General features: G+C 41.6%; 1 protein-coding gene across 3 annotated transcripts in view; it reads left to right on the plus strand.

Annotated features, from left to right (window-relative positions):
* The window catches only part of PIKFYVE (phosphoinositide kinase, FYVE-type zinc finger containing), a 95,855-nt gene that overhangs the window by 34,594 nt on the left and 35,333 nt on the right, over positions 1-25,928 (plus strand). For all 3 annotated transcript variants that reach the window (XM_065413282.1, XM_065413281.1, XM_065413280.1), the window contains 9 exons: positions 424-571; positions 1,069-1,236; positions 12,531-12,593; positions 15,328-15,457; positions 17,363-17,543; positions 19,278-19,352; positions 20,205-20,312; positions 24,498-24,638; positions 25,028-25,154. In XM_065413282.1, the coding sequence (XP_065269354.1) occupies positions 424-571; positions 1,069-1,236; positions 12,531-12,593; positions 15,328-15,457; positions 17,363-17,543; positions 19,278-19,352; positions 20,205-20,312; positions 24,498-24,638; positions 25,028-25,154 (1,141 nt within the window). The remainder of the gene's footprint in view (positions 1-423; positions 572-1,068; positions 1,237-12,530; positions 12,594-15,327; positions 15,458-17,362; positions 17,544-19,277; positions 19,353-20,204; positions 20,313-24,497; positions 24,639-25,027; positions 25,155-25,928) is intronic.

Genomic DNA, 25,928 nt, shown 5'->3' on the forward strand with positions numbered 1-25,928 from the left:
CCGCATGACCTCCTGAGGAGTTTGAGAACCCCTGCTCTAGTCCTAGCACTCAAATCTGTGCAGGCTTTTAACATTGTGTGGGACAAATAGAAAACTTGCAAGTTTTCTTTCATTTCCCTTACTTGTGAGACTGGGGTGAGGTGCCTGGGGGAAGAAGCAAAGACTGATGTGGGCAGAGTAAAGAGGTACTCGCTTCCTGTCCTAAGCAGTTGCTGCCCCCCCTCAAATGGTGGGTGGTTGAGTGATAAGTTTATCCCACTGTGTGCGTACATTTACTTTTGTGAAGTGCTTCAGGCTGCAAGACACAGTATAAATGTAAGCTGTTGCTGTTTTGATCAGTGCATAGTAGTGCCTTTCTAAAGCAGCTTAACATCCCAGTAGGGCTGAAGAATAAATTTACTTTCTCTTTTCCGGATCTTCCAGAGCACAGAATTCTCAGAAACCCCCTCTCCAGACAGTGATTCGGTGAACTCCGTAGAGGGGCACTCCGAGCCATCCTGGTTCAAAGACATCAAGTTTGATGACAGTGACACGGAACAGATTGCTGACGAAGGGGAGGATAACTTGGCCAGTGAGTTTCAACTGACTCTCTTCCAGCGTCACATGACAAATTAGCATGACTCTTTGTGTGTGTGTGTGTGTGTGTGATGGAAGTGAAAGTCCTGCTTTGCTGGTAGTAGCTGTAAGGTTCCACGAAAACTAAAACCTCACTAGTCCTCCTGTTTCTCGTGGTGGATACAGTATTTTCTAATCAGTTTGCAAGATTTGATGTTTCTAAATTAGTATAAACTCTCTGGATTACGGTAGCACAGACAGGCTAGATCGGGGTGTCAAGACAGACACTGTCCTAATGTTCACTTGGGTTTTAAAATAAATCTATAGAACTTCTATCCAACACTTAATCTTATCTTGAAGTGTACATATTTAAGACTGAAAATACTGTATCCCTTTAGTATTGCACTCTGGGCTTTATGTATTAAAGACAATTTTTCTCCTCTCCAATACCCTCATGATACCCATTTGAACCCCTTTCCTCCCTGTATCTTCCCCCTTACCCAACATTAAAAGACTCTGCCAGCCCTAGCAAGCGCACATCAGTCAGCAGCTTCCAGTCCGCAATGGACAGTGACTCAGCCGCTTCCATCAACCTGAACGTGGAGCTGGACAACGTGAACTTCCATATCAAGAAGCACTCCAAGTACCCACATGTGCCCCCTCACCCTGCCGACCAAAAAGGTATGAGGTAGTCACCAGCTGGAGTTGCACATGATGGAAAGCGGTGCCCTGACACTGATGTTTAGACACTACCACCTGTAGTTGTCTTGTTGATGGGTGTATATATAAGAGATCTGTTTACTTAGCCTGCTGCGTACTTCCTCCTGACACTATTACCTTTGTCAGGGTGCTCAGAATAAACCAACTATGCCACCTTCTCTGAAGAGTGTGCAATTTCTTGTGTGGCTTTTCCCTTTGCAGTCGGAGGATTCAATGCTTCCTCCTCTCTCCTTTCACAGCCTGGCAGTTCCAGGCATATTGTCTTGTTCAGCTAACTGGGATAACATCCTAAGTGTGTGTTCCAAGAAGATTCCCGTCTATCCAATTTAAGATGTGATTATTTTAAAAAAACAACAAAAAACAGTGACAGTCCGATCTTAGTGTAACAAAATCTATTTTAATTCTCCATTAGTGATGGAGAAAACTTAATCCCTCCACCTCTTTTCATCAGTTTACCACTGTTGGACCAATTATCCTTTTATAAAATGCATTGATTAACAAATCTAATAGTCAAATTGCTGAGTAACTTTTTAAATCTCTTCTATAAATGAATGCTAACTTGGAATGTGAAAAGGCAAGTGAAATCTATTTGAAAATATCCCCTATTCTCCCATTCTATTGTAGTACACTGTGAACCAGACTATGGCTGACTGAAACAAAGACTGGCCCACTGTTTTTGTTTTAAAATAATTGTGGTGCTCCTTTAAATGCTGGGGTGACTCTATATTTCTGTTCTCCCTTCTCTTACCTGCAGATTCCTATCCTTAGTTTCTTCGAATGGACATTTAAAAGTCTTTGATTATGGAGTCTGGGCACAGTTCTTGTAAGGTTCACTAGCAGAGTAGAGCATCTTTAATTGGGATGTTCCTAATGAGTGCATCCCTCAGTTGTCGAAGTAAATACAACAGAAAAGTTTCTGTTGGGGTGATTTAGGACAGAAAAGCTTATTTTTTCACTTGTTCACAGATGGCTTGCTCTGAAAAAATTTGAGTTGGACAGAGAATACTGGAAGCTTCAGCCTAAAATGAGTTTGAGGGGGCAACTGTTAGCAGCCAAAAAATGAAAAAGCCCCTTTGGCAGTGGGAAGGGTGAAAAATAGTGTGTGTTAACCGTAAATTCCAGTATCTACAGCAGGCACTGCCGGTATCTGCTAAAGCCTGTCCAGAAGGAAAGGAAAATAGGTGTATTGTAAAAAGGAAAGTGCTGAAGGCGCTTTCAAAAGCTGAGTGCCTTATATTAGATAATAGCCTAGTTTTGCCTGATGTTATGACCCCACCTTCTTCCCCTCAAAAGATTACACTGCTCTACAGCCAAAATGCTTCTGAAATAAATGTAGTCAAACTTTACTAATTCTGGGTCACTGAGAACGAAAATGATGCTTAAAATTGTTGATTGGCTCTAGTTTTCAAGATATGCTATTGGGTCAGTATATACAACCCTTGACTTGGGAATGGCGGAGGATAAGTGAGTTATAAAGGGAAGGGATCTCAATTTAAACCAGAAATGACTAAAATACAACTTTGACTGGATCTATGAATAAATCTATGACTGGGTTTGGACAGTACTTGCTTTTTAGGCAAAACAATGAATGATGCAATCTGAAGCTGGTATTGCGTCATACATTATATGAATTGCATCATGTTATTCCTAGAAGTCCTGGATGATGCAATCATAAGGAAGCTTACATCACTCTGCTGAACAAATTGCCCTATATCAGCTCTAGAAATCATACAGTGTCGTGCTCTCTTATTTGTCAGTGTTTGATTTTGCAAAGGGACACACTTCTGTTTAGCCAAAGTGAGCAGAGATGCCTCGTACTTGTGTGAACAGTGCAGATAACTTCTGCTATGTTTGTGGTGAAGTGACTTTTACATCACAAAAGCGCAGTATAACCACTGCGCTTTTGGTTAAGAAAGCCTATCACCTTTATTTTGGCTACAAAATTGGAGATCAGGACAAGAGGTGGGCCCCACACATATGCTGCAACACTTGTGCAACAAATCTTCGCCAGTGGTTGAACAGGAAAAGGAAATCTATGCCTTTTGCAGTGCCAATGATTTGGAGAGAGCCAACAGATCATACCAGCAATTGTTACTTCTGCATGGTGCCTCCAGTTGGGAAACGTGTGTCAAGGAAGAAAAAGTGGACTGTGCATTATCCAAACATTCCATCAGCTATACGCCCAGTACCCCACGGAGAAGGACTGCCGGTTCCTGATGCACCAGAATCATTCTCACTTGAGTCAGACGAGGAAGAGGATGAAACTTCTGGTCCTGAACCATCAATGTCACAGGACCCACATTTTCTCCCATCCTCCTCCTCTGAACCACACCTCTTAACACAAGGTGAACTGAATGACCTTGTCAGGGATTTGGAACTACCCAAGAGTAAGGCAGAGCTGTTGGGCTCCAGACTACAGCAGTGGAATCTCCTGGCAGGTGATGTTAGGGTTTCCATGTTCTGTGACCGTCAAAAGGATCTTGTCCCATTCTTCTTCATGGAAGGTGATCTTGTAGCCTGCAACAACATCGATGGTGTGATGGCAGCCCTCAACATCGTTCACGATCCAGATGAGTGGAGACTGTTCATTGATTCATCGAAGACGAGTCTTAAAGCTGTTTTACTGCATAATGGCAATGTTTTGCCATCAATTCCAGTTGGTCATGCAGTCCATATGAGGGAAACCTATGACAACATGAAACAACTTTTGAGGTACATAAACTATGACCAACATCAGTGGCAGCTTTGTGGCAATTTGAAGGTTGTTGCTCTCTTGCTTGGTCTGCAGACTGGATACACAAAGTACTGCTGTTTTCTCTGCGAATGGGATAGTCGTGCAAGAGATTCCCACTACATCAAGAAAGATTGGCCACTCCGACAGTCATTGGAGCCTGGGAGGAAAAGTGTTCAGCATCCACCACTTGTTGAATCAAGGAAGATTTTGTTACCACCCTTACACATCAAGCTGGGTCTGATGAAGAACTTTGTCAAGGCCATTGACAAAACACAAGCAGCTTTCAAGTACCTCCGTGGAAAATTTCCAAGGTTAAGTGAAGCTAAGATAAAGGAAGGTGTCTTTGTTGGTCCTCAGATTCGTGAACTTCTTCGAGATGATGCATTTGACCATGCACTGCGTGGCAAGGAAAAGAGGGCATAGAAAGCCTTCCAGTTAGTGGCAATAAATTTTCTCGGAAACAACAAGACAGACAACTACAGGTTGTTGGTGGAAAACCTCCTCAAGGCATACAAAAGCCTTGGTTGCAACATGTCACTAAAGATACGTTTTTTGCACTCTCATCTAGATTTTTTTTTTCCACTGAACTGCGGAGCAGTGAGCGACGAGCACGGCGAGCGATTTCACCAGGACATTGCAACAATGGAGAAACGCTATCAGGGCAAATGGAGCCCATCAATGCTTGCAGACTATTGCTGGACAGTGACAAGAGATGCTCCATTTAATGAATACAAGAGACAAGCCAAGAAGCATCGAGTAGACACTGAATAGGACTAAACTATGTACATAATAGTTTTTTGCCTTTTGTTTCATAATACATTTTATTTATATAACCCTTTTGCTGATTTTATAGTGTTACATAAACAGGACAGGTGAAATATTATCATGTAAAGCAACCATAAACACATGAAAAGACCTAGGTTTACAATTTGATTAAAACTCTACTATCTACACAATATACATAGACATAAAATGTAAAAACTTAAATATCTTAGAAACAGTAGCCAATCAGTTGTTTTAATTGTCATATTTGAATTCAGCACATCAAAATACATAATAAATAGCACATTTTATCTCTGAAGCAGACTTCTCCTCAAAAATTGTAGACCAGTGTTATCAACCGCGTCCGTTGACGTCACTGACCGTTATGGGCACAGCTTACTACTTGGGTTCCTAATTTAAGGCATTTAAGCTTGAAAATGTTGTCCACTGTACCTTATTCAGTGTATAAAACTAGATATTTGAGAGCAAGCACACACAATTGGAATCAAAGATAAACCATGTAATTCACAGTGTACAGTAGCTGAGGCAGTCAGGAATAAACCTAAAAGGAAAGTGTGTTCCCACTACAGAACTCTGAGATCTTGGAAATTGCTGATGCAGATGTTTCTAATATCTTCTTTCCTTGCTTTCCACTTCTGTGCACACCTTCCACCCCCACCCCCCCCCGGAAGGATGTGGGCTAGATTATCTTCAGTTCTCTGGAACCTATATGTTTATGTTCCTGTCACATTGATGAATATCATATTTGTCATTATCTACTCATTATAAACTGATAGGAAAATGTGATCCTAGGTGGTCTGTGGGATTTTTATTTGTATTTGTATTTTTTTGCATAGTCCTAAATTTTGTGTGTTAGACTCGTAGACTTTAAGGTCAGAAGGCCCTTCATGTCATCTAGTCTGACCCATTGCATATTGTAGGTCCCAGAACCTCACCCACTCACTCCTATAATAGGCCCATAACCTCTGGCTCAGTTACTGAAGTCCTCAGAACATGGTTTAAAGACTTTGTTACAGAGAATCCACATTTACACTAATTTAAATCTGCAAGGTACCCATGCCCATGCTGCAGAGGAAGGCAAAAAAAATGTCAGGGTCTCTGCCAATCTGAGAACACTTTACTATGGAAGTAGATTCTGCTGTGTTGTAGCCTCAGCATGTTACTCTTCAATAGAGTTGTGAAGTTTGACCAAAGAAGATAAGCCAGGAGGAGGGAGGGAGTCCAAGAACAACATCCAGGATTACAGAATTATTAAAGACCTCACTTGCCAAATCAGCTGTTTATCTGCTTTCCAAGGACAGGAATAAGTGGGTTGATAGAAATCTGCAATGGGTTGTGGGCAGAGTTAGCATTACCACTGGAATGAAATCTGTAGAGGGAATCTAAACTGGGAGGAGCTGGGACACTTGTGGAATTAGAAAAGATGGGCCGGAAACAACAAAATGAGACTCAAAGTGGAAGTTAATATACCTGGTGAGAGGGGGGAATAATCCAAAAGATCCTCTTATTAAGAGGGAGAAGCCTGGAATTCAATAAATCTGAACGAAACTCACCATTGTAAGTCTATATGGCTGTGCAAGTCTGTATGGCTATGGTTGAGTCTCATTTATACCTGTGAGTCCCCTCCTAAGTGCAAGGAAGCGGGCTGCAGTTTGGCTTAAAGGATGGTAAGCCTGGTTACAGGCAGTACAAAAGAAATCTGTGTAGTTTTGGGCTGTTTTAGGCAAGTTTTACATGATGAAGAAGGGGAATTTAATGGCGCTCCTCTGTGTCTGGAACTTGTGTAACCAAATCTGGAATTTTCCATTCATTTCTGGCGTAAGTAAATTTATATCCAGGCAATTTTATACCAATATAAAAGTGAGAGTAATTTCACTAAGATGGTGGAATTGTCATGAGGTTGATCAGAATCAGGCTCTCTGTGTACAGCATTGTTTAACTAGGGGTAGATAGCCTACAACATTTGAAGCCAGTAATTGTATGACTCTATCTATATACTTATAGTTCCTGTCCTGTAGTGTGAGAACCTCTAGGGGAGGCTGTGGGATAAAGTGGAAAGGGAAATACTTAAATGTTTTAGACAAGAAACCCTTCCTGACTGTCACGTGAGACTGTGAAAGTCTCAAAAGGGACAGGAGAATGGAGTGTTGGCCCTATTGTTCCAGGCTTCTAAAACTAGGCTGGTCAAGACATGAGAAACTGTACTGGATTTTCAGGGGAATTAAATAAATGATCTCTAAAACATGAATGATGACAAAAGGAAAGTGCTAAAATAGTAGTGGTCAAATGTGTGTACTGCCACCTCATGTTTATAGTTTACTTGTAAGTAAAGCTTGTTTGGTGGCTGTTCTGCCAAAATAATCTTCCTAAGGAATTAATGAACTAATTTGGAAATTTTCTGAAGTATCCCCACACAGACAAATCTTTAACAGCTAATAGATGCTGGATGCAGTCTACGGTGACATTGCCCTATGAAAATGATGGGAATTAGTCTCTGACTTTGTTTTAGTCAGGATCTTCTGTTATCTTACATGGTAGTGAGTTTGTTCCTTACTGTGAGAAAACTTGCAAAACTGGTGATGACACACCCTCCTACACCAGGAAGTAATTTGATGGTTTCTTCACACAATCTATAAGTCACAATCATGGGGGAAGGGGCAGTAAAGTAGGGACAAAGCATCAGTTCTAAGAAGTATGTAATCAATTCTGCAATATAGAGTTACTTATAACTGGTGGAAATTGCAGGGTGTATACTGCAGGGAACAGCTGTAGAGCAATAGTCTATAATGTACTAGAAACCTTTTGGTATTCTAATGCTGCTTTTTGATTGTTGCAGTATAGGGACTTGTCTTTGTGAGATCATTAAAGACTCAGTAATATCAGACACGTCCATGAAACTAAATTCCAATACGATAACCTTGGAGTCAAATTTCATTCGCTTCTAGGGTGTGCAGCCCAAATGCTGCAGCAGGTTCTTAATTTATAAGCCAGAAAGTGAAACTGATGATCAACAAAAATGAACTTGATCATCATGTTTGCTTCTTGCATTTCATTCAGTGAAAACCCGCTCAATGGTTAAAAGTGAAGTAGTGTTACAACAGGCAAACTTTTTTTTATTGTTTAAAATGGGGGTGTTTTGAAACTTCACCTTGTAGATGCTATGTCAATTTCTGACAATTCTCTCTTCAAATTCTCTTCAATACAGAGCAGTTTTCACCTTTGTGTAGTTAGACGTAAAGGGGATACAATTGCAGTGGAACAGGGGAAAGGAGGGCTGTCAGTCCATAATAAAAAGGTGTCTTGTGGCTTTTTTCTGTTTTTAACCAAAGCTTTCGTAGAACTATTCACGGAGTCTAATGTCCCCAGGTGTCTTGGTCAGGGTATGATGAGTGAGGGCAAGTCCAGGCTTGCCTATCTGGGGGCCTGTCACCACCAAGGGAAAATGGCATATATTCATTTTGCTAATGCAGGATGATTTTAAGACATTTTAAATTGCTATTAGTGGTCTATAGTGATTACAGTAGCAATGAAGAAAAGCGCTCTCCCCTCCTGATCTCACTTCATCCTTCCTAATGGTCATGGCTATTGTGATTGGTTTTAACTTTTTCCACCCCTTTTCAACCGTGCGAATTATTGAAGTTGTTGAATAGTTTCATGTATACCCTATTTCTACCCATGAAACCCTATTTAAAAGCTATATAGAATCTATGGAATAAATTGCATTGTCTTATAGCCTGCATCTGTGAACAACAGACTAATTTAGTCTATTTCAAACTTCCATGGTGCTTTTAGACCTCAGCTCTGATCTATAAATAAACTTGGTAGAACTTGATTTTTATTTTTTATAACTTTTGACAGATGCTTATTTTTAATTTTTTTTCAGTTGTGGGACATTGAGGGGCATTCAGACAATTATTTAATGACAGACCTTGAGATTCAGAAAGTTAAAGCTTTATAAACTATTAAAACACAGTGTCAAAATATACAATGTAAATATCCTTAAAGCAAATCATACTTACTTTTACTATTCGTTTGCTAGTCCATTTGTAACTAGCCTAATTCAAAAGTTTAGATCACTACATTTTGACTTTAAGTTCTCAGGCAAAGTAATAGAAATGCCACTTATCTGTAAATTTTAATTATTATAATGGAAACATTTTCATTGGTTTGTGTGTGTCTGGTGAAATCGACATTTACCGATACTTACCAATAAAAATCTAATCCTTCAAACTATGACTTACCACACATACTCCTTGCTCCCCATAACAAAACACATCATGGGTATAAGCAGGGATACAAAATAGTTACTGGTGCGGTACTGACTAATGCTAGGCTGTGACCTCAGGACAGAATAGCTTGCAGTAAAATATCTCATGAACTGCTGTTGCTGGAAACTCCACCTACTAGCTTCCATGGGGGAGAGCTGGAACTCTTGAGTCTCTCTCTTTCCCAGCCCTGTTCTTGAACATCAGGCCTCACAAAGGCACGTGGACTTATTTAAAAAAATAATTGTGGTTAACCTTCTAGAGACAGCCTCTCAAACAAAAACAATATACTTGGCTCTAACTTTATTGTCCCCAGGAGGCCTCTGTATGGGTGCTAAAGCTATCTAGCTTGTTAGACAAGGATACAAAAATTAAAACAACTTCCTGAAACGGGGCTTAAACAAAATATACAGTATTATGCGGGGGACGGGGGTAGCATGTGACAGAACATTTATTGCTGCATGTTGGGTTCATCTGTAGTAACAAACTTGTGGCTTTGCCACTTCTGAATAATGTGGTCATCCCAATAAAATCTTGATACATTTTGATTTACAACATATGTATTTCAGATATTCCTGATAAGTAACCCTCACTTAGGGCTAGATTGTCATAGCCCCTACAATGCATAGTGGAGTAAGATTCTCATATTGAGACTCCAGCTGTGGGGGGGGCGGGGGAGAACTACTGCAAGGGAAAGGGTCCTGGTTCTGCACTCTACTTGCTGTCCAGGGCGTATAGGGGGAGTAAGCTGCTCTGTGAAAAGAGGTTAAATAGCTTCCTTCTCATTCCAGAGTAAGTGATGTTTGGGGAGGAGTGATGTCCAAGTCACAGATTCGTCTCTGCTATGCTTCTGATGTAGGGTAGCTGTATGCTAGCCCTGAAATGGGGCAGGCTGCAAAGTAGTAAGCTAGCCTTTAGTATAACTAGTTGTGCAGAGCTTATTAAAGACACTCTCCTTTCAACCCCTCCTCGGACAAAATGTTACAGTACTAGTAACGAAGGGGATAGTGCCATCCTGGACTCTTCATCCGTTATGTCTGAAGCTTCAGTTAGAGCACCCACAGGACAACCTGTCCAAACTGGGATTGGGATAGGGATTCCTCCCTACTGGGTGTGTGGTGGTTTGTGGGTTTTAAAATAAGGGACTGTGCTTGCATATGCCTGCTCCTCTTTCCTGCTCCTTCCTCTCTATGCTGCCTAGTTTCACTATCGCTGGAAAGAGTCCTCTTGCCAGACATGAATTGAAAGCATGCACTTGCATTCCCAGGACATGTGATTAACCCTTTGCAAAACAGAAAGGAGTCCATGCGCAGAGCTGTCAAATGCATGAAATAAAATGAAGAGATTGTGTTTCTCTGTCTACAGTCCAGCGCTGTGGTTTTCAAGCTGCTTTCTGTCTTGGACCCCTAAAAATTTCAAATGCAGGTGCGGATCCCTTTGGAAATCTTAGATATAGTCCGGGACCACAGGTTGAAAACCACTGGCCTAGAGTAATAATCATAAGGGGGTAGGGGGTATTTGCAACACTAGCAGATAGGAAACTACCAGGCAAAAATGCAACTTATGTTGACTGTGTCCCTCTTTAATGTTTTACTTGTGTTGTCATTCGTGAGGGCACAGTTCTGAGATTTCTGCTACTTTATCAGTTGTCTTATTTAGTTCTGTATTTTTCTCTGCCTTGCCAAACACTTCTTGTCTTGAAGTGTTAAGATTTTTTGGGGGTGGAGGGAAGCGTGGTGGTCATGTTGGGGGTGCTTATGTGGGACTTGGGGACACTGGATACTACTTTTTCCCTCTAAACGGCATTGCTGTTTTTTTTTGGTTTTGTGAAAGCTGGATATAGTTACTAACTTGACATGTGATGGTTACAACTGGTTGATAGATATTTCCTGGAAAACTCTTTCTGGCAAACAAGTTGACAAGTAATTACACAATATGGTATCTATCTTGAATTACTTAACACGCATGCATATATTCTACACCGGGGTGACCAAACGTGCTGATCCTCAGAGCCCCATATGACAATCTTCAGATGTTTGAGAGCTGGTGCGCACCTGCAGCCCCACGGACGCTCCCACCCTGCTGCCAGAGGTGACGTGTGAGGGGAGGCACATGGGGTCACATGCCCTCCCCTCCCGCCCCTGATTTTTGCCAGGGTTTGCTGGCCTCACTCAGTCATGTGCAGCTTGGCCCCCTCCCTGCACGGCAGCTGCTGGAGCCGGCAAGCTGGGAGCTGCAGCTGTGGGCAGAGGCAGCAGCAAACAGCTGGGAGCAGCAGGGAGAGCTGCTGCACTTGCTGCTGCCTCTCCATGACATGCTAAAGCAGCCGCTCCTCCCTGCAGCTCCCAGCGGTTTGCTGTTGCCATGCAGAGCTAACACCTGGGACCTGCAGGGAGGGGCCACTGAGGGTAAAAGGGGAGTGTGCCAGGGGGGTCATGACTCAAGCTGTTGGGGGGTGGGGGGGAACTGAACCTTTAAACTGTGCTCCCACACTCTCAGCAGGTACCAGTCATCTGTGGCAGAAGCCCCTAGCCCCACCGCCCCACCATAGGGCAGAAGCCCCAAGCTCCTTACCCCCCAGTTTGGGAGGCGGAGAATGGGGGTGGGGTTTCCGCGAGCCACACTTTAACTGTAAAAGAGCCGTCTGCAGCTCACGAGCCACAGGTTGGCCACCCCTATTATTTATATTTTTACACACACACACACCCCTTCATAATCTGCATGTACCTGTATGTGAACTGATAAATGCCTTTATACATACCGTGTGCTGTGCACGCATTTTTGACTGCCCCCTTTTCGTCTCTCCATTTTGACCATAATCCATTTTAAGTATGGCATAAATTCCCCCCCCACACACTCCCCCCAGCTCTTAAGGAGAGCATGTTGCATGTCTGTTTCTTTGATGTTGAAGAGTCCTGGAACCAGATGGCTCTCTCTCCCTCCTATGAGAGAGCTAGTTGTTCATAAAGGGCCTGTTAGCTGCATCTGAGAACAAAGTTAAGGTTATGCATGGGCGTGGGAACACCTTCGGCTTTAAGGTGCCTTAAAAAATTAAGAGACCTTCTTCCTCATTGTGTTTGGGTACCTCTACAGTGTCTCCCTGGTAAAGTCTTAATACATTCCAGATGTAGATGTAAAGGGGAAACTAGCCACATGTAACTTGGAAAGTCAGATTTTTTTTTTTTCCCCCCCCAACACTTTTATTTTGTATACTCTCCATGTTAGGTTGGTTGCTGAACAATTTTAAGCAGTATTGTGCCGTCATTTTGGAGCCTTGACAGAACAAGCATGAGAGGATATTCTTGTCTTGACCGCTCATCAGGTTGTTGCTACAGCAATGACTAAATGTTTAAATGAGTAATATTTTTCTCTTATGGTGTGGGTGTGTACATAATATAATTATACTGGCATGCGAACATAACCTGTCATTTTTCTGTGTCTCCTCCCATCTCCATCTGCTCTCTCCTTTTCAGAGTACTTGAATCCTGACAACGGAGGGCAACAGATGATCTCAATAAGTGACGCATTCATCAAGGGTAAGATGAATGGAAATGCTTTTTTCTAGTGAGTGGGTAATGTAATTATGAAAGCTTCTATTGATGTTGGAGCTGGGCTAAACATTGGCTTGTTAAAGTAATTCTAAGGGCACTTAGTGAGAAACTCTTGTGTAACTTTCTCCCCTTACTTGGTTCACTTTCAGATTGAACTCAGGCTTGTCAAATTCTTTGTATTTAAACGCCCTTGAAAAGAAGCTTCCTTCATCACACATTAACTGGCTGTGTTTAGCATTGTGTTAGCACTTCCCCATCCGTAAAACGTTCCTGCATATGAGATTAGTGTTTTTGTTTTTTTTTCTGGGCTCCATCAGGTGTTTAACTCTCCTACCTGCTTATTTCCTTGTACATTTGTGTGTGCACCGAACACCTCTGTGCCACCAATCTCTCAAAACTAATCTGAGGTCATTGTAGCACAACTTCTCTTGTCACTTCTGTTGAAAGGCAAGTCCTATTGGACACAGTTGGAAGTTTGAGACCCTTTTAGATGGGATGCTTTTGCCTGGGCTCTATGATTAGGATGCAGGCTATATATTTCTGGATATTAAGGCATGTGATTTATTGACAAATATTCAGTGTCCGGTGCAAAGCATCTAAAAGAGGGAAAATACCTTTTTTATTTTTTCACAAGCATTGTTCTTAGTCACGTACTCATATAGTGGTGGTGGTGGTTGTTGTTGTTCCTATGCAGACTACTTAAAATATGGTAATCATGGCCTGTAACTGTATTGAGTTGTTGTCCAAAAGATGACCATTCCCCTTACAGCCTAGACTGTGGAGATTTAAATTTTAATGCAGAACTCTGCACTAGTGGCTCAAATTAAATATGAATTTTATAGTCAGCATAATGACAATAGTGAAGCTTCTAATATTGCTCTTTGATACAGTAGTGCCGGGGGGTGAGGGGCAATCAAATTTAATCACTAAAATGACAACAAAATTTACTTTGGGCAGGGGGAAAGCTGCATAAAGAAAATCATAGCGGCTTTGGAAGATTAGGGCAATTAGTGCAACACACAGGACTTGCCTGTGCTTTAACTACACTGTTAACTATACCAGTATGTTTAAAGCGGCACCCCTTGTCCCTCCCCCCCTGTGGATGCAGTTATAGTTTATTTTGCTTCCCAAAACATACTATCAATATAACTACATCCACATTAAAGCTTATTCTGGTATAACTATACTGTTAAAAAGAATTGCACCCCCAGCTGAGTTACACCAGTGTTGTCCACTTGAGTTGTACTGTTTTTTCCAGTGAGACCAGGCCTAAGTGGAATGACACATTTTACTTATATTTTTATCAAATAAAAAAATTGAAGGACAAGTTAAGATTTTTAGCATTTCATTTTGGGGGAAACTCATAAAATATTAAAATTTAAAGGATAACTATTAGTTACAACCTGAAGAAATAAAAGGACAGATTTAAAAAACAAAACTACTCCTCCTAAGAATTATTACTACTTTGGAATTGTACTGTTCAAAGGGAAAAATAAGAATCCACACACAGGCAAAAGCAAAATGGACTGACAAGGCAGCAAGCTCAAGCTGAATTGTCAACTGTTCCCTTCATGTATTTTAAGGAGATCTTTAAAAACCATGGCTCTTAACAAGCTATTTTGGTACATATGATATTATTTTTGGTCTTACAAAAGTAACCAACCTAGTAGATTGTGCCTCATATGGCCAGTATTTTTATTACATACAGTTCTATGGCTCTGGGCCTGACTGACCTCTGTTACTCCAGTTCAGTGGAGTCTTACTCTTAGAAAACTGGAATAACCGTGGTGAATCTGGCCCTCTGATTAGACTACTAGCTAAACTGTGAGACTTGTAGTGTTCGTTCAGAGACTAAACAGAACTTATTGTGACTTCCGTTGACAAAGATTGGACTGCGCTAAGAGTACTCACTCAATTATGTTGGAAAAGCAAGATATAATGTTATGACCAACAATCCTATTCAGTAGGATTTTACCTCAAGTGATTGGCCCTAGCTTTAGTGTGTTAAATCTCCACTGTCTTAAGATCTTGTACTCTTATTGTGCAATTGCCTGCTCAATTTCTAAGAGTCTGGGTTAGCCAGGAGATGCATTTCCATTGGCCTTGATTGTGGATACATTTATATTAGAACATAAAACAAACATTAAAATAAGTTGAATGTGCTCTTATGTGCATGACCTTTTTGCTAACTCCACTACCTGAGTGGAATAACTAGATGCTGTTTTAGTGCTACTTTTGGATATAAGGCTTCCAAAACAAATAGCTTTTTGTCAATTAAACCATACAAGATTAGACTGTTCTAATTTTAAAAGGTCTTAAGTATAAGGTTATGTATCTGGGGATTCAGATTACTACCTATTTTAGGCAACATGAGGATATAGTTGGCCATACATAGTTAATTTGCTGCCTTAAGATTGAACTGCTCATGAGCAGGTTAGAGAGAAGAAAAGCAAATTATCTGGCATGAGGCTGTGTAGCCTGAAGTGTGTGTAATAGCATGCTTACTCTGCTATAGTTGATGACGCTGCGAATACCTAAATTACTGTCAGTGACTAACACTGTTGTTTCCAGCACAACTTTAACATTTCAAGAGCCTCTCACAGCAACAGGCCTGAACTAGTCTTGGTGAAGTCTCTTCTTTCAGCTTTTTAAAAAGAGAAAGTGTAAGCATTCAGCTTTGACTTTGTATAAACAAGCTTTTTTTGCTGTCCTTCTTTAGAGTCACTGTTCAATCGGAGGGTGGAGGAGAAATCCAAAGAGCTGTTTTTCACACCTTTAGGCTGGCACCACAGCAATCTGGATCTGCTGAGGGAAGAGAATGGGGAGAAACAAGCTATGGAGAGGCTTCTGTAAGTAGAGCATAAAAGGGAATTGATGTGGATGTCTAGGATAAATTTGAAAAGCTTTGTCCCTTTCACGTTCGATGGGACTTAGACTCCTTAAGCATTTTTGAAAATGTTACCTCTAATTCAAATCCTTTCTGTAATAAGATCAATGTGCTAGAGAAGCAAGAAAGGAATTCATGATTGGTAAAAATTCTCCCCTTCCAAAAAAAGTTGTTCTGGGACTTTCTCTTTCGCAATTTCCCCAAGGTCTTCTCACCTTCCCCTTCTTTGTTCTGTTGTCCCCTGTCTTGGCTCTCTTAAATCATCAATAGCCTGAGACAGAGTAAGCGTGTTATTGTGTGAAATGCCACATACATGTGTGGAGCTATAGAAGTGTCCTTTAACAGCTTAGTGAGGGCTGGTCTACACTAATGCTGCAAGTCTATCTAAGGCCTGGTCTACACTACCCGCCGGAATCGGCGGGTAGAAATCGACCTCTCGGGGATCGATTTATCGCGTCCCGTCAGGACGCGACAATCGATCCCCCAATCGACGCTCTTACTCCACCAGCGAAGGTGGGAGTAAGAGCCGTCGACGGGAAGCCGCGGAGGTCGATTTTGCCGCCGTCCTCACAGCGGGGTAAGTCGGCTGCGATACGCCAAATTCAGCTACGCTATTCGCGTAGCTGAATTTGCGTATCTTAAATCGACCCCCCCCCCCCGTAGTGTAGATGTAGCCCCAGTTGCGCTACTTCAGTTACGTAACTGAAGTCAATGTAACTTAGATCAACTTAGCACGATATAGACGCTGCTGTATGTTGACGGGAGACGCTCTCCCGTCAACATAGCTTCCGCCTTTTGGGGAGGTGGAGTGCAGACATCGCCGGGAGAGCGCTCTCCCACCGACTTAGTGTATCTTCACCAGACCTGCTAAATCGACACCGCTGCATTGATCGCAGCAGTGCTGAATTAGCTGGTAGTGTAGACATGTTTTGAGATTTCACTTTCATACATGCAGCCTCCATGTCTGCTGTTGTCACCATTTTACGGTCTGGGATAAGGGATGCCTTCTTCTGAGAGCTTGGCAATTGGCTGTAGCCATGGATTGGTGATCCCACAGTTTTGAAACAATTTTTTGTGCTCGTGTGTCTGAATTAATGTCATTAAATGTTACAAACATGCCAATCATTTTCATGTCTGCTAATAATTTTGTGTCCATTGTAAAAGTCAAAGGAAAAAGTAGCACAGTTGCTGTTAAAATTAGACATTTAAACCATCCATATTTGAACTCTTATGTCCTTGAATATAAAGCAAAATTCTTCCCAATATGACATACACATGGCACTGTTAATATATACTGCATGGCATGATACTCTGGGACTACTCCACCAAAAATATTTGGCATGCCTTAAATAGCATGACATAAGCACATATAAATAATCTTGAAATGGAGCTGCCTGTCTGAACTCTATTGATAGTATGCAATATTGCCACACAGCACCCAAGAGATGTTGCTTATTGACCACCTGTGTACAGTGTGCTCTGAAACTGAGTTGCAGCAAAGCGCATTTTGCTGCTAGAGCAATAAAATTAATAACTTGCTGTCAAACAAAAGCTGAACTTTTGTCTCTTCAAGGGAGACTTGATCTAGATACTTAGTGCACTTATTTGATTTATTTTTATTTAAGAAATTAGGTCACAGTAGGGAAAAATCAAGATATTTTTTGTTTCTTTATGCTACCTGTTGCCTCTTACTATAGAGCAGAAAAAATAAACAAGATGATGACCTGGAACACTCCTGACTGATGTGTCCTCAAATTACTTATTGCATTTTAAACACTATGAAGTAAAAAACCTCTAGGTCACACTGCTTCAGATGAAGCAATGTGTATTCCCCTCCTCTCCCTTAATCACTCTGATTCCTCTGCAGCTCAGCTAATCATAACCACATGATGGCACTGCTTCAGCAGCTACTCAACAATGAGTCATTGTCATTATCCTGGAGGGATATCATTGTGCCTGTGGTCTGCCAGGTAGTTCAGACTGTCCGACCTGATGTCAAGAACAGAGACGATGATATGGATATCCGCCAGTTTGTCCACATAAAAAAAGTGAGTTCTGGTGACTGGGAGTGGGAGAATGATGACAGGAAATTTGTGTGACATAAAGATGATGTGGCTTTTGATGGGGCAGGTGTCTGGATTAAAAACTACAAATTCATTAGCATGAGTAACAGATGTGTCCTATGTTGCAGAGAAGACTGTTGCTATTTTGGGGAAGGACATGTACATGACTCTTACCTCCTATGCTGCAAAGCACTTAGAGGCACTTGAGTCAATCTCTTCCTTTCAGGCTGCAGAGGATGGCGTGGGATGAAGTCACAGTAACAACTCACTCTCTTCCTGTTTTTTTTTTAAACCTTGCATGTCTAACTAGAGATGTTTGGTAGTTGGCAGCCTGCTGTGTAGTGTACTGGAGGCAAACTCTTCCCTGTAACTGCCTATTACGCAAGAGTTAACCCCTCCACACCAAGCCCAGCAACTGGCCTCCATGAGGTAGCTTAATCCTCTTGGAGTTACGCAAGATGCACCGATTACTACAGCAGTTGTAACAAATGTAGGGCCATGATCATGGATTAGAAAGGCCATCAGGAGACTGGGACCTGACGTGAAGCTGCTATGAATAACAGTACCAGGCGCAAGCCTGTTCCTCCTTATAGAAATTACTCTCAATAGGCCATCCTCGGTTTCAGGCAGCCAAGTAAGATTAGAGGAGAGTCTTGTACGCTTTTTGCAGACAGCCCCATGAAATTTTTTCCCGACCATATTTGTTGCTACCTCCTCTCCTAGCACTCAGGTTGAGTTTTAGTAGATGATCAGCTCTTCAGAACCTAATGCTGTGCTAGAAATGATGACCTAGAAAGGGATTTTTGTGGTTCGAGCATTGGCCTGCTAAACCCAGGGTTGTGAGTTCAATCCTTGAGGGAGCCACTTAGGGATCTGGGGCAAAATCAGTACTTGGTCCTGCTAGTGAAGGCAGGGGACTGGACTCAGTGACCTTTCAAGGTCCCTTCCAGTTCTAGGAGATAGGATATCTCCATTAATTAATTAAATTAATTAATTAAAAAAATATGCCTCTAGGCAACCTACATTTGATTCAGAGAGCCTGCGTGGCATCCACTGTTTTGCCTACATTTCACTGTGGTTATTGGCACTCTGACCACTTGGCAGACTTCTTCTAAAGGCTCTAAGATATGTAGAGCTGCCGTTTCCAGGCTCTCTTTTTGTTCTCTCCACTGAGTATGCTATTAAAGAGGTCTTGACATGGAATAGTGGGAGCTGTAGTACAGTAGAACCTCAGAGTTATGAACACCTCGGGAATGGAGGTTGTTCATATCTCTGAACAGAATGTTTTGGTGGTTTTAGAAGTTTACAGCTGAACATTAACTTAATAGCGCTTTGAAACTTGACTATGCAGAAGAAAAATGCTGCTTTCCCTTTATTTTTTTTCCGTAGTTTGTTTAACACACTACTGTACTGTATTTGCATTTGTTTTTGGTTTTTTTGGTCTCTGCTGCTGCCTGATTGCATACTTCTGGGTCCAAATATGGTGCGTGGTTGACTGGTCAGTTCGTAACTCTCGCGTTCTTAACTCCGAGGTTCTACTTTATCTGTATTAGCACAAAAAATAGAAATGAGCAAATTGAGGTTTTAGAAAAACCTATGCATGCTGTAAAAGACAATTTTTTTCATTAAGTAACTTACTTGGTATGCTGTTCAAAGAATTTAAAGAGAGATTAAGTGAATGTTAAACCAGAAAGCCTTTAATTCTTTCTATCTTGTTAGATCCCAGGTGGAAAGAAATTTGACTCTGTGGTGGTGAATGGCTTTGTTTGCACCAAGAACGTTGCACACAAAAAGGTAATGAAGGTGTCGTAAATAAAATAGCCTGCATTCTTTTAGTATGGCATTGGGCATTGCATTTAAAAAGAGAAACTTCTCCTTCTTGGTGGTGCACACCTGAGAGTAAATGTACTGCACCATCATCTTTGATCTACAAAATCTTTCTCCTAAGGGGCTTGTGGAGTGGGCTTTACTCAAGGCTGTTGAACAGTTGATTATTTGTGGATTTTTTTGAGTGTGCATGTATATTGCGTTTCCATTCAAAGGGGTTCCTTTGTAGTCCAGGGAGTCTGAGTTTTGAGAGCACGGACTAAACTTTCCTCAAAACTGTAGAACAGAACATTTTCTAGAAACATTTAATAAGATTTACTGGGGAAAGATCCTTTTATGGTTGCACTTTTTTTTTTGGCATGTAGTAAATGAGTCTGTAAAATAAAGCCAGTGATCAGGATGGAGAGAATCTGGTTGATCGAGTACACTCTGGTGGCTTAGGAAGTCTTGGATCATTAAAATTCCATCTGTTGTGCAAGAAAGGGGTTTGTACCAGGAACTCGTTTGTTGACCTTCTCTTTACAGAGCAGTAATTGCCCTGCAGGACAGATGAAACTGTATCTTGTTTTCTCTGATAGGAGATTGGCACAGCATAAAGTTTATTTGATTGGAGCCACTACCCAATTGGCATGGGTTAGTGGTAAATCTTTGCGGAGATCCTCTGAATGATATGCTGCAGAACTTCATCTTTGCAACTCTGTCACCTTTTGGGTAACTGTATGAGGGAGCTTCAAAAAACTTCCTCATGAAAAAAGTCTTGGGTCTGATCTCACCTTGATGTCTGTTCCCTTTTGTTTTAACTACCCTGCCTTTCTCTAGATGAACACCTATATAAAAAATCCCAAAATTCTTCTGCTGAAGTGTTCCATCGAGTACCTGTACCGAGAAGAAACAAAATTCACCTGCATAGACCCCATTGTTCTTCAGGTTAGAACATCTTCCTTCTGTTTTTAGTTTAAATTTTCTATATTGTCTTTTTATGATCTAATGACTTAGCCATATATGTAGAGCATCGCTTGTTTAACTTCAGTTCCAGCCACCAGGGGGTTTGGGTGGAGTGGAAGGAAGAGCATTTGTGATGAGGGATAACTCACAGCTGCTTTGGGCTTGGGACTTCAGGAAAAAGTTGTATACTGGCCTCAACAGAAACGTGCGAGTCCTGTTGACCCTGGGGGAGTTGCATGGATCGAGAGGAATTCATGGCCTTTTTCAATAACATGAGTATTTAAGAAGCGGGTTTGTATAGTGTGTGTCTAAGAATCAGGGATCTTGCTGTTCAAAATGGCAGAACTGCTGACTGAGACTCAGGAATGGATGAACATTGGGTCCAGTTGTGCTTCTGTATTGGTGTTAATCTGCTGGGAACTGATCATGCTTGGTCTAATAATGGAGAAAATTGCTTTAGAGCTGTGTGGAGCTCTCACCACTGATGGGAGGTTTCGGGGGGGTTAATGCCTAAATTGGTAGAGCTGCTTTTTGTCCAGACACAAAATATAAATATCTCTCTGAAGGGAGCAGTCTTAATAAGAGTGTTTATGTACAATGACCCTTTGAAAGCCCTTACATTGAGCGCTTCCTTGATTGACAGTCTGTTGGCTCAGTTGAGACCCTGAAAGGTTTGGTGCTTAACACAGGAGCATAGAAATGAAAACATTAGCAATACAATTCAACACTGTTTGATGAAATAGCTTTTTCAGCAAAAAAGTATAGGAGACATCCCTTGTGTCAACAGAAAAGTAGAACTTGTAACTTCTCCTTCTGAATATTGTTCACTGTCATTTTTTTCAAAGCTGTCCTTGAAATAAGGTTGTCTATATCTCTTTGTCTCCTTTAACTATGGGGGGGAAGGAGGGGAAACTGCTATGGGAGAACTAAAACAATGTTTCATGGAGGCTAGGTCAATGATTTCTGCTAGTGAACAACTTTCTAATCCTTGCTGCAATAATGGGAACAGTGGTGGTGAGAGGAGTTGGCAGAACATCTAGGTGGATCTGAGTAAACTCAAGCCAGAGGGTAACTGGGACTAACGTGGTCCAAAGCACTGCTGCTGGCAGGCGGAAGTTGCAACAAATAGCACAAACTGTCCTGCAGTGGAGGATTCTTCCAAAAATTGCATATTTCACAGTCAAAAGATCATTTAACTTCAATACTGAAGTTAAATCTTATGAAACATGCAACTTGCCACAAAGTTGTTCACATACTGTGTGTGGGGCAGTAACCATCTATCCATCTTGCTGAACCCCAAAGTCTGAAATTGTTGAAGATGCCAAAAAAATGCTGATGGGTGCTGGGAAGTGGTGGTTTTGAACCTTCACTCTGCTAATTAAAGATAAATCCATACATCTGGTGTGGCTTTAATCTTGATCTCGTATGCTTAGAATTATCTCAACCTTTTCTATTAATATCAAAATCCACACTGAAACTCAGCAAGATATGTATTTGAGGCAGTGTTGCTTGAGATTCTTCATACTTGTAAATATCCATTCAGTAACTTCCTGGCCAGCTGGACAGAGCATCCAGAACAATTTCTTAGTACTGGAATTTTGCATAACCTATAGTAACTCAAAGGCCTAATTGGAATAGGATCCGTACCCTAATATTGCTTTGAAACGCAAGACGCTGGAGATAGTCTTGTACTGCCTTTTGATCACAGATGGTAACTTTAAATGAAGTGCGTAAGCTGATAATTTGCAGATAAATCTTTATCACCTATCAAATCCTCTTATTTGTCTGTCAGCAGACTTCTTCCAAAAAAACTCAATGAAAGTATTGCAATATGAAATCTTTCTACACATGCATAATCCTGCTTATTTCTCAAGGTATATGGAAGCTGGAGGTTTAAATTTTCTTTAAACAAAATCATCTTACGTTGCTCCTAACCAGTTAAAATTATCCTTAACTAAATCCACCTTCCATTTAACTCTGATTAGAGATGATATGCATTTGAAATTTCTGAATACTAACAGGCCACCTTTTTAATGTCATGTAGGCACATCATAAATCGAGCAAATAAGTGCCATTTTGAAGGATGGGCCTATTTAGTAAATCCAGTTTAGAACCAAGTGCACTTGGTTACTGCCATACTATTATACTGTTAAAACCCTTGGTGTTTTGGGAGGATGCTAATTGCCCAGGTGGGCCTCGATATCTCAGCCATGTACCCACACTCAGAGTGCAAGGTTAGGAATTTCTGAATTATGAGGGCCTATGCTCATCAGGTTAAATAGATTTAACAACAAATAGACTGAGGAAGTGCAAGTTGTGGTGATCTTTTCTTGGGGGTAGTAGAGTCCTCCCCCCCCCCTTCCTTCCCCCCCCAGGCTTTGGAGCAGGGGCTTGAAATTTTGCAGGGTGTTGCCCTGGTGTCAGGGACTTGACTTTGCCAACTCTGTGAAAATCTGGCCAAGTTGTAAGTAGATCTGTGCAGGAGCTGGATTTTTCATCTTGGGGTAGAGTTTTGCAAAATCAAAATTCTTTTGTTGAAGAATGGACCAGAAACGGCTTCAAAATCTCACATGACCCAAAACTCCAAATAAGTTGAAACTTTTTGTTCCAGTTTCAACTTTAAATATAAAATTAAAAAATTGAAATGGAAAATCAAAATGTTATGTTCCAAAAAGCTCAAAATTGAATGTTTCAGCCTTATCTAAATGCTTTCTTTCAACTTTTGTCTAAGGTTATGTGTTTTCATCTAATGTTTTTGCTGTGGACAAATTGGTATTTTCCAACAGGTGTTTTGTTGGAAAATTCATAACTAGAGCTGATTGGAAGCCTCTGGAAAAATTGCAGTTAGCACATGCTCTGAGACTTGTTAGACTTTTTAGCTGGTAAAATCCTTGAAGATTCCGTTTGAGCTAGGCAAACTTCAGCCAAAGTCTGAGCAGGACTTTCTCTTCAGCTGCAAGCTGCCTTGGACCATGCCAGGTCAGGGTACCACACACATCTCCTGCAGGGCGGCTGCATAGGGCACCAAAATGGCTAGGGACGGCCCGGGCTGTGAGTGCTTAGCACTTCTGCAAATAAGACCCCAGGGTCTCAACTTAAGTGCCCAGAAAATGAGGAGAACACAGCTAATGACCAGTTGTGAAAAATGTGGGCTAAATGACTTGATTAGCATCTGGCAGGAATTCTGTTTCCTAAAGCCCCAAGGAGCGAATCTGGTTCTCCAGAGCAGTATTCAATTGTCTTACCCATCACTGTCCTTTTTCTTACTGCAATTCCCCTTCTTCATTTACTACCTACCTTCCAATTTCTGCAACAAATTGGGCCGGTATCCTACAGACAAAAGTCTTCTTCATACGAAACTGTAATATGTGATCATGCAATTAAAGATTGAATCCTAATGCATATGCACAAGGGAGCTGAATAACATTGCTTGTGCAGCCTTACTTTTTGCTCCCTTAATGTTATTTTAAGTGTGTGTGTGTGTGTGTGTGTGTGTGTGTGTGTGTGTGTGAGATAGGATTTGTCTACCTGGGAACACTCAGGAAAGTTAATCTGAGTTAATGAAAGATGAATCCACTTGAAATTTGCACCTTTCATTAACTCAGATTGGTTTTCCAGAGTGTCCTAGGCAAACGAATCCATAGAATAAAGCTACATAGAAGTATCCATTATGTTTTAGCATAGCAATGCAAAAAACTAAATTGAGTAACTTACTAAAATGTCAAAGTTCCATTGTTTTTAATCTGCTGAATGCACCTCAACACAACATATAAAAGCATCTTAATAGGCAATTCTTATTGATAAGGGGTTGTCTTCCTGCATTAATGATATCAAACTAATTAAATTAAGCCTCTATTTTAAGGGACACAGTCAAATTCACACTTAACATTGAGAGGGAGAATGGGAAATGTATATGTACTCTATGCATTTGACTAGACTTTCTGGTTAGTCAGTTTCTACTGTGTGCATTGGCCTTTCACAGTAACAGGAGAGAGAAACTAATTGTATATAAAGAGAATTGTAAAATCACTTGCATAGGCATGATGACTCAAGGGCAGGTTTAGTGCCTGAAATGACACATTTTGAAAGTGACTAGATGTGTGACTGCTTCACTTTTTAAAAGAAATTAGATCTGCAGTAGCTGTCATACTTTCTCTTGGTATCTAGGAAAGGGAGTTCTTGAAGAACTATGTGCAGCGGATAGTGGATGTCAGGCCTACCCTGGTTCTGGTTGAGAAGACTGTGTCCCGAATTGCCCAGGACATGCTGCTGGAACATGGCATCACTCTGGTCATCAATGTCAAGCCGGTGAGTGCTTGGTCCCAAACACAGTAACAGCATATGATACTTGCAGAGTATCCTGTTGCTGTAATAAGTCCTGTCTGGCCTGGTCATTTTAAACAGGCTAAAATGCAATGATAGCTGGAGCTTAGTTAAATTATTATTTTATATTTCTTTGGAATAACTTCTCAAATATGAATTCTTAAACAATGAAATTAGTGTTACCCCAATGACACAAACCAAGAGACTTCAAAGTTAAGGCTGATATTTTTTCCTTAATTCACTCTAGGAAAGCACTATAATAAGCTAATGCCTTAGGCTTATCTAAGGATGGAGTAGCAGATACAGCTTGGAACATATATTTTTAACTTATGACAGTATTGTGCCCTATTCTATTGTTTTATGCATGTTTACAGCAAGTATTAGACCGAATAAGTCGGATGACTCAGGGAGACTTGGTGATGTCAATGGATCAATTGTTGACCAAACCACACTTGGGAACCTGTCATAAATTTTACATGCAAGTGTTCCAGTTACCTAATGGTGAGTAGAACCTGGATGTCCTAGTTCATTTGCCCAAAACAGAGTTGGCGAGTGGATTATTAATTTACTAATACTGCTACGTTAAGCAGCATGTCTTGGCTGCCAAGTAACTGAAATGAATGAAGAAAGGTTGACAGGGCTGTTAAGCATAGCTTTGCTATAATAGTCTTGATGTTTTATACCCCCAACAAAGAGTGCAAATAATTCTATATCTATCTAATGCAGAGGTGGGCAAACTATGGCCTGCAGGCCACATCCAGCCCGCGGGACCGTCCTGCCCGGCCCCTGAGTTCCTGGCCCGGGAGGCTGACCCCCGGCCCCTCCCCCGCTGCCTCAGCTCACTGTGCTGCCGGCGCAGTGCTCTGGGCGGCGGAGCTGCGAGTTCTTGCTGGGCAGCGCAGCTGAAGAGCCGCGGCCTGACCCGGTGCTCTGTGCTGCGCAGTGGCTGGCTCCAGCCGGGTGGCACGGCTTTCTGTCCTGCTGCTCTGGGCAGTGCGGCTGTAGCGCCGCCAGCCACCGGTGCTCCAGGCAGCGTGGTAAGAGGGTAGGAAGCAGAGGGGGTTGGATAGAGGGCAGGGGAGTTCGGGGGTGTGGATAGAGGTCGGGGCAGTCAGAGTGGGGAACAGGGGGGTTGAATGGGGTCCAGGGTCTGGGGGGGCAGTCAGGAAGGAGAAGGGGGGTTGGATGGGGTGGTGTGGGCACAGCCTCCCCTAACCGGCCCTCCATACAATTTTGGAAACCCAATGTGGCCCTCAGGCCAAAAAGTTTGCCTGC

This window comes from Emys orbicularis, chromosome 11 (assembly GCF_028017835.1).
Source record: "Emys orbicularis isolate rEmyOrb1 chromosome 11, rEmyOrb1.hap1, whole genome shotgun sequence".
NCBI classification, from domain to species: domain Eukaryota; kingdom Metazoa; phylum Chordata; order Testudines; family Emydidae; genus Emys; species Emys orbicularis.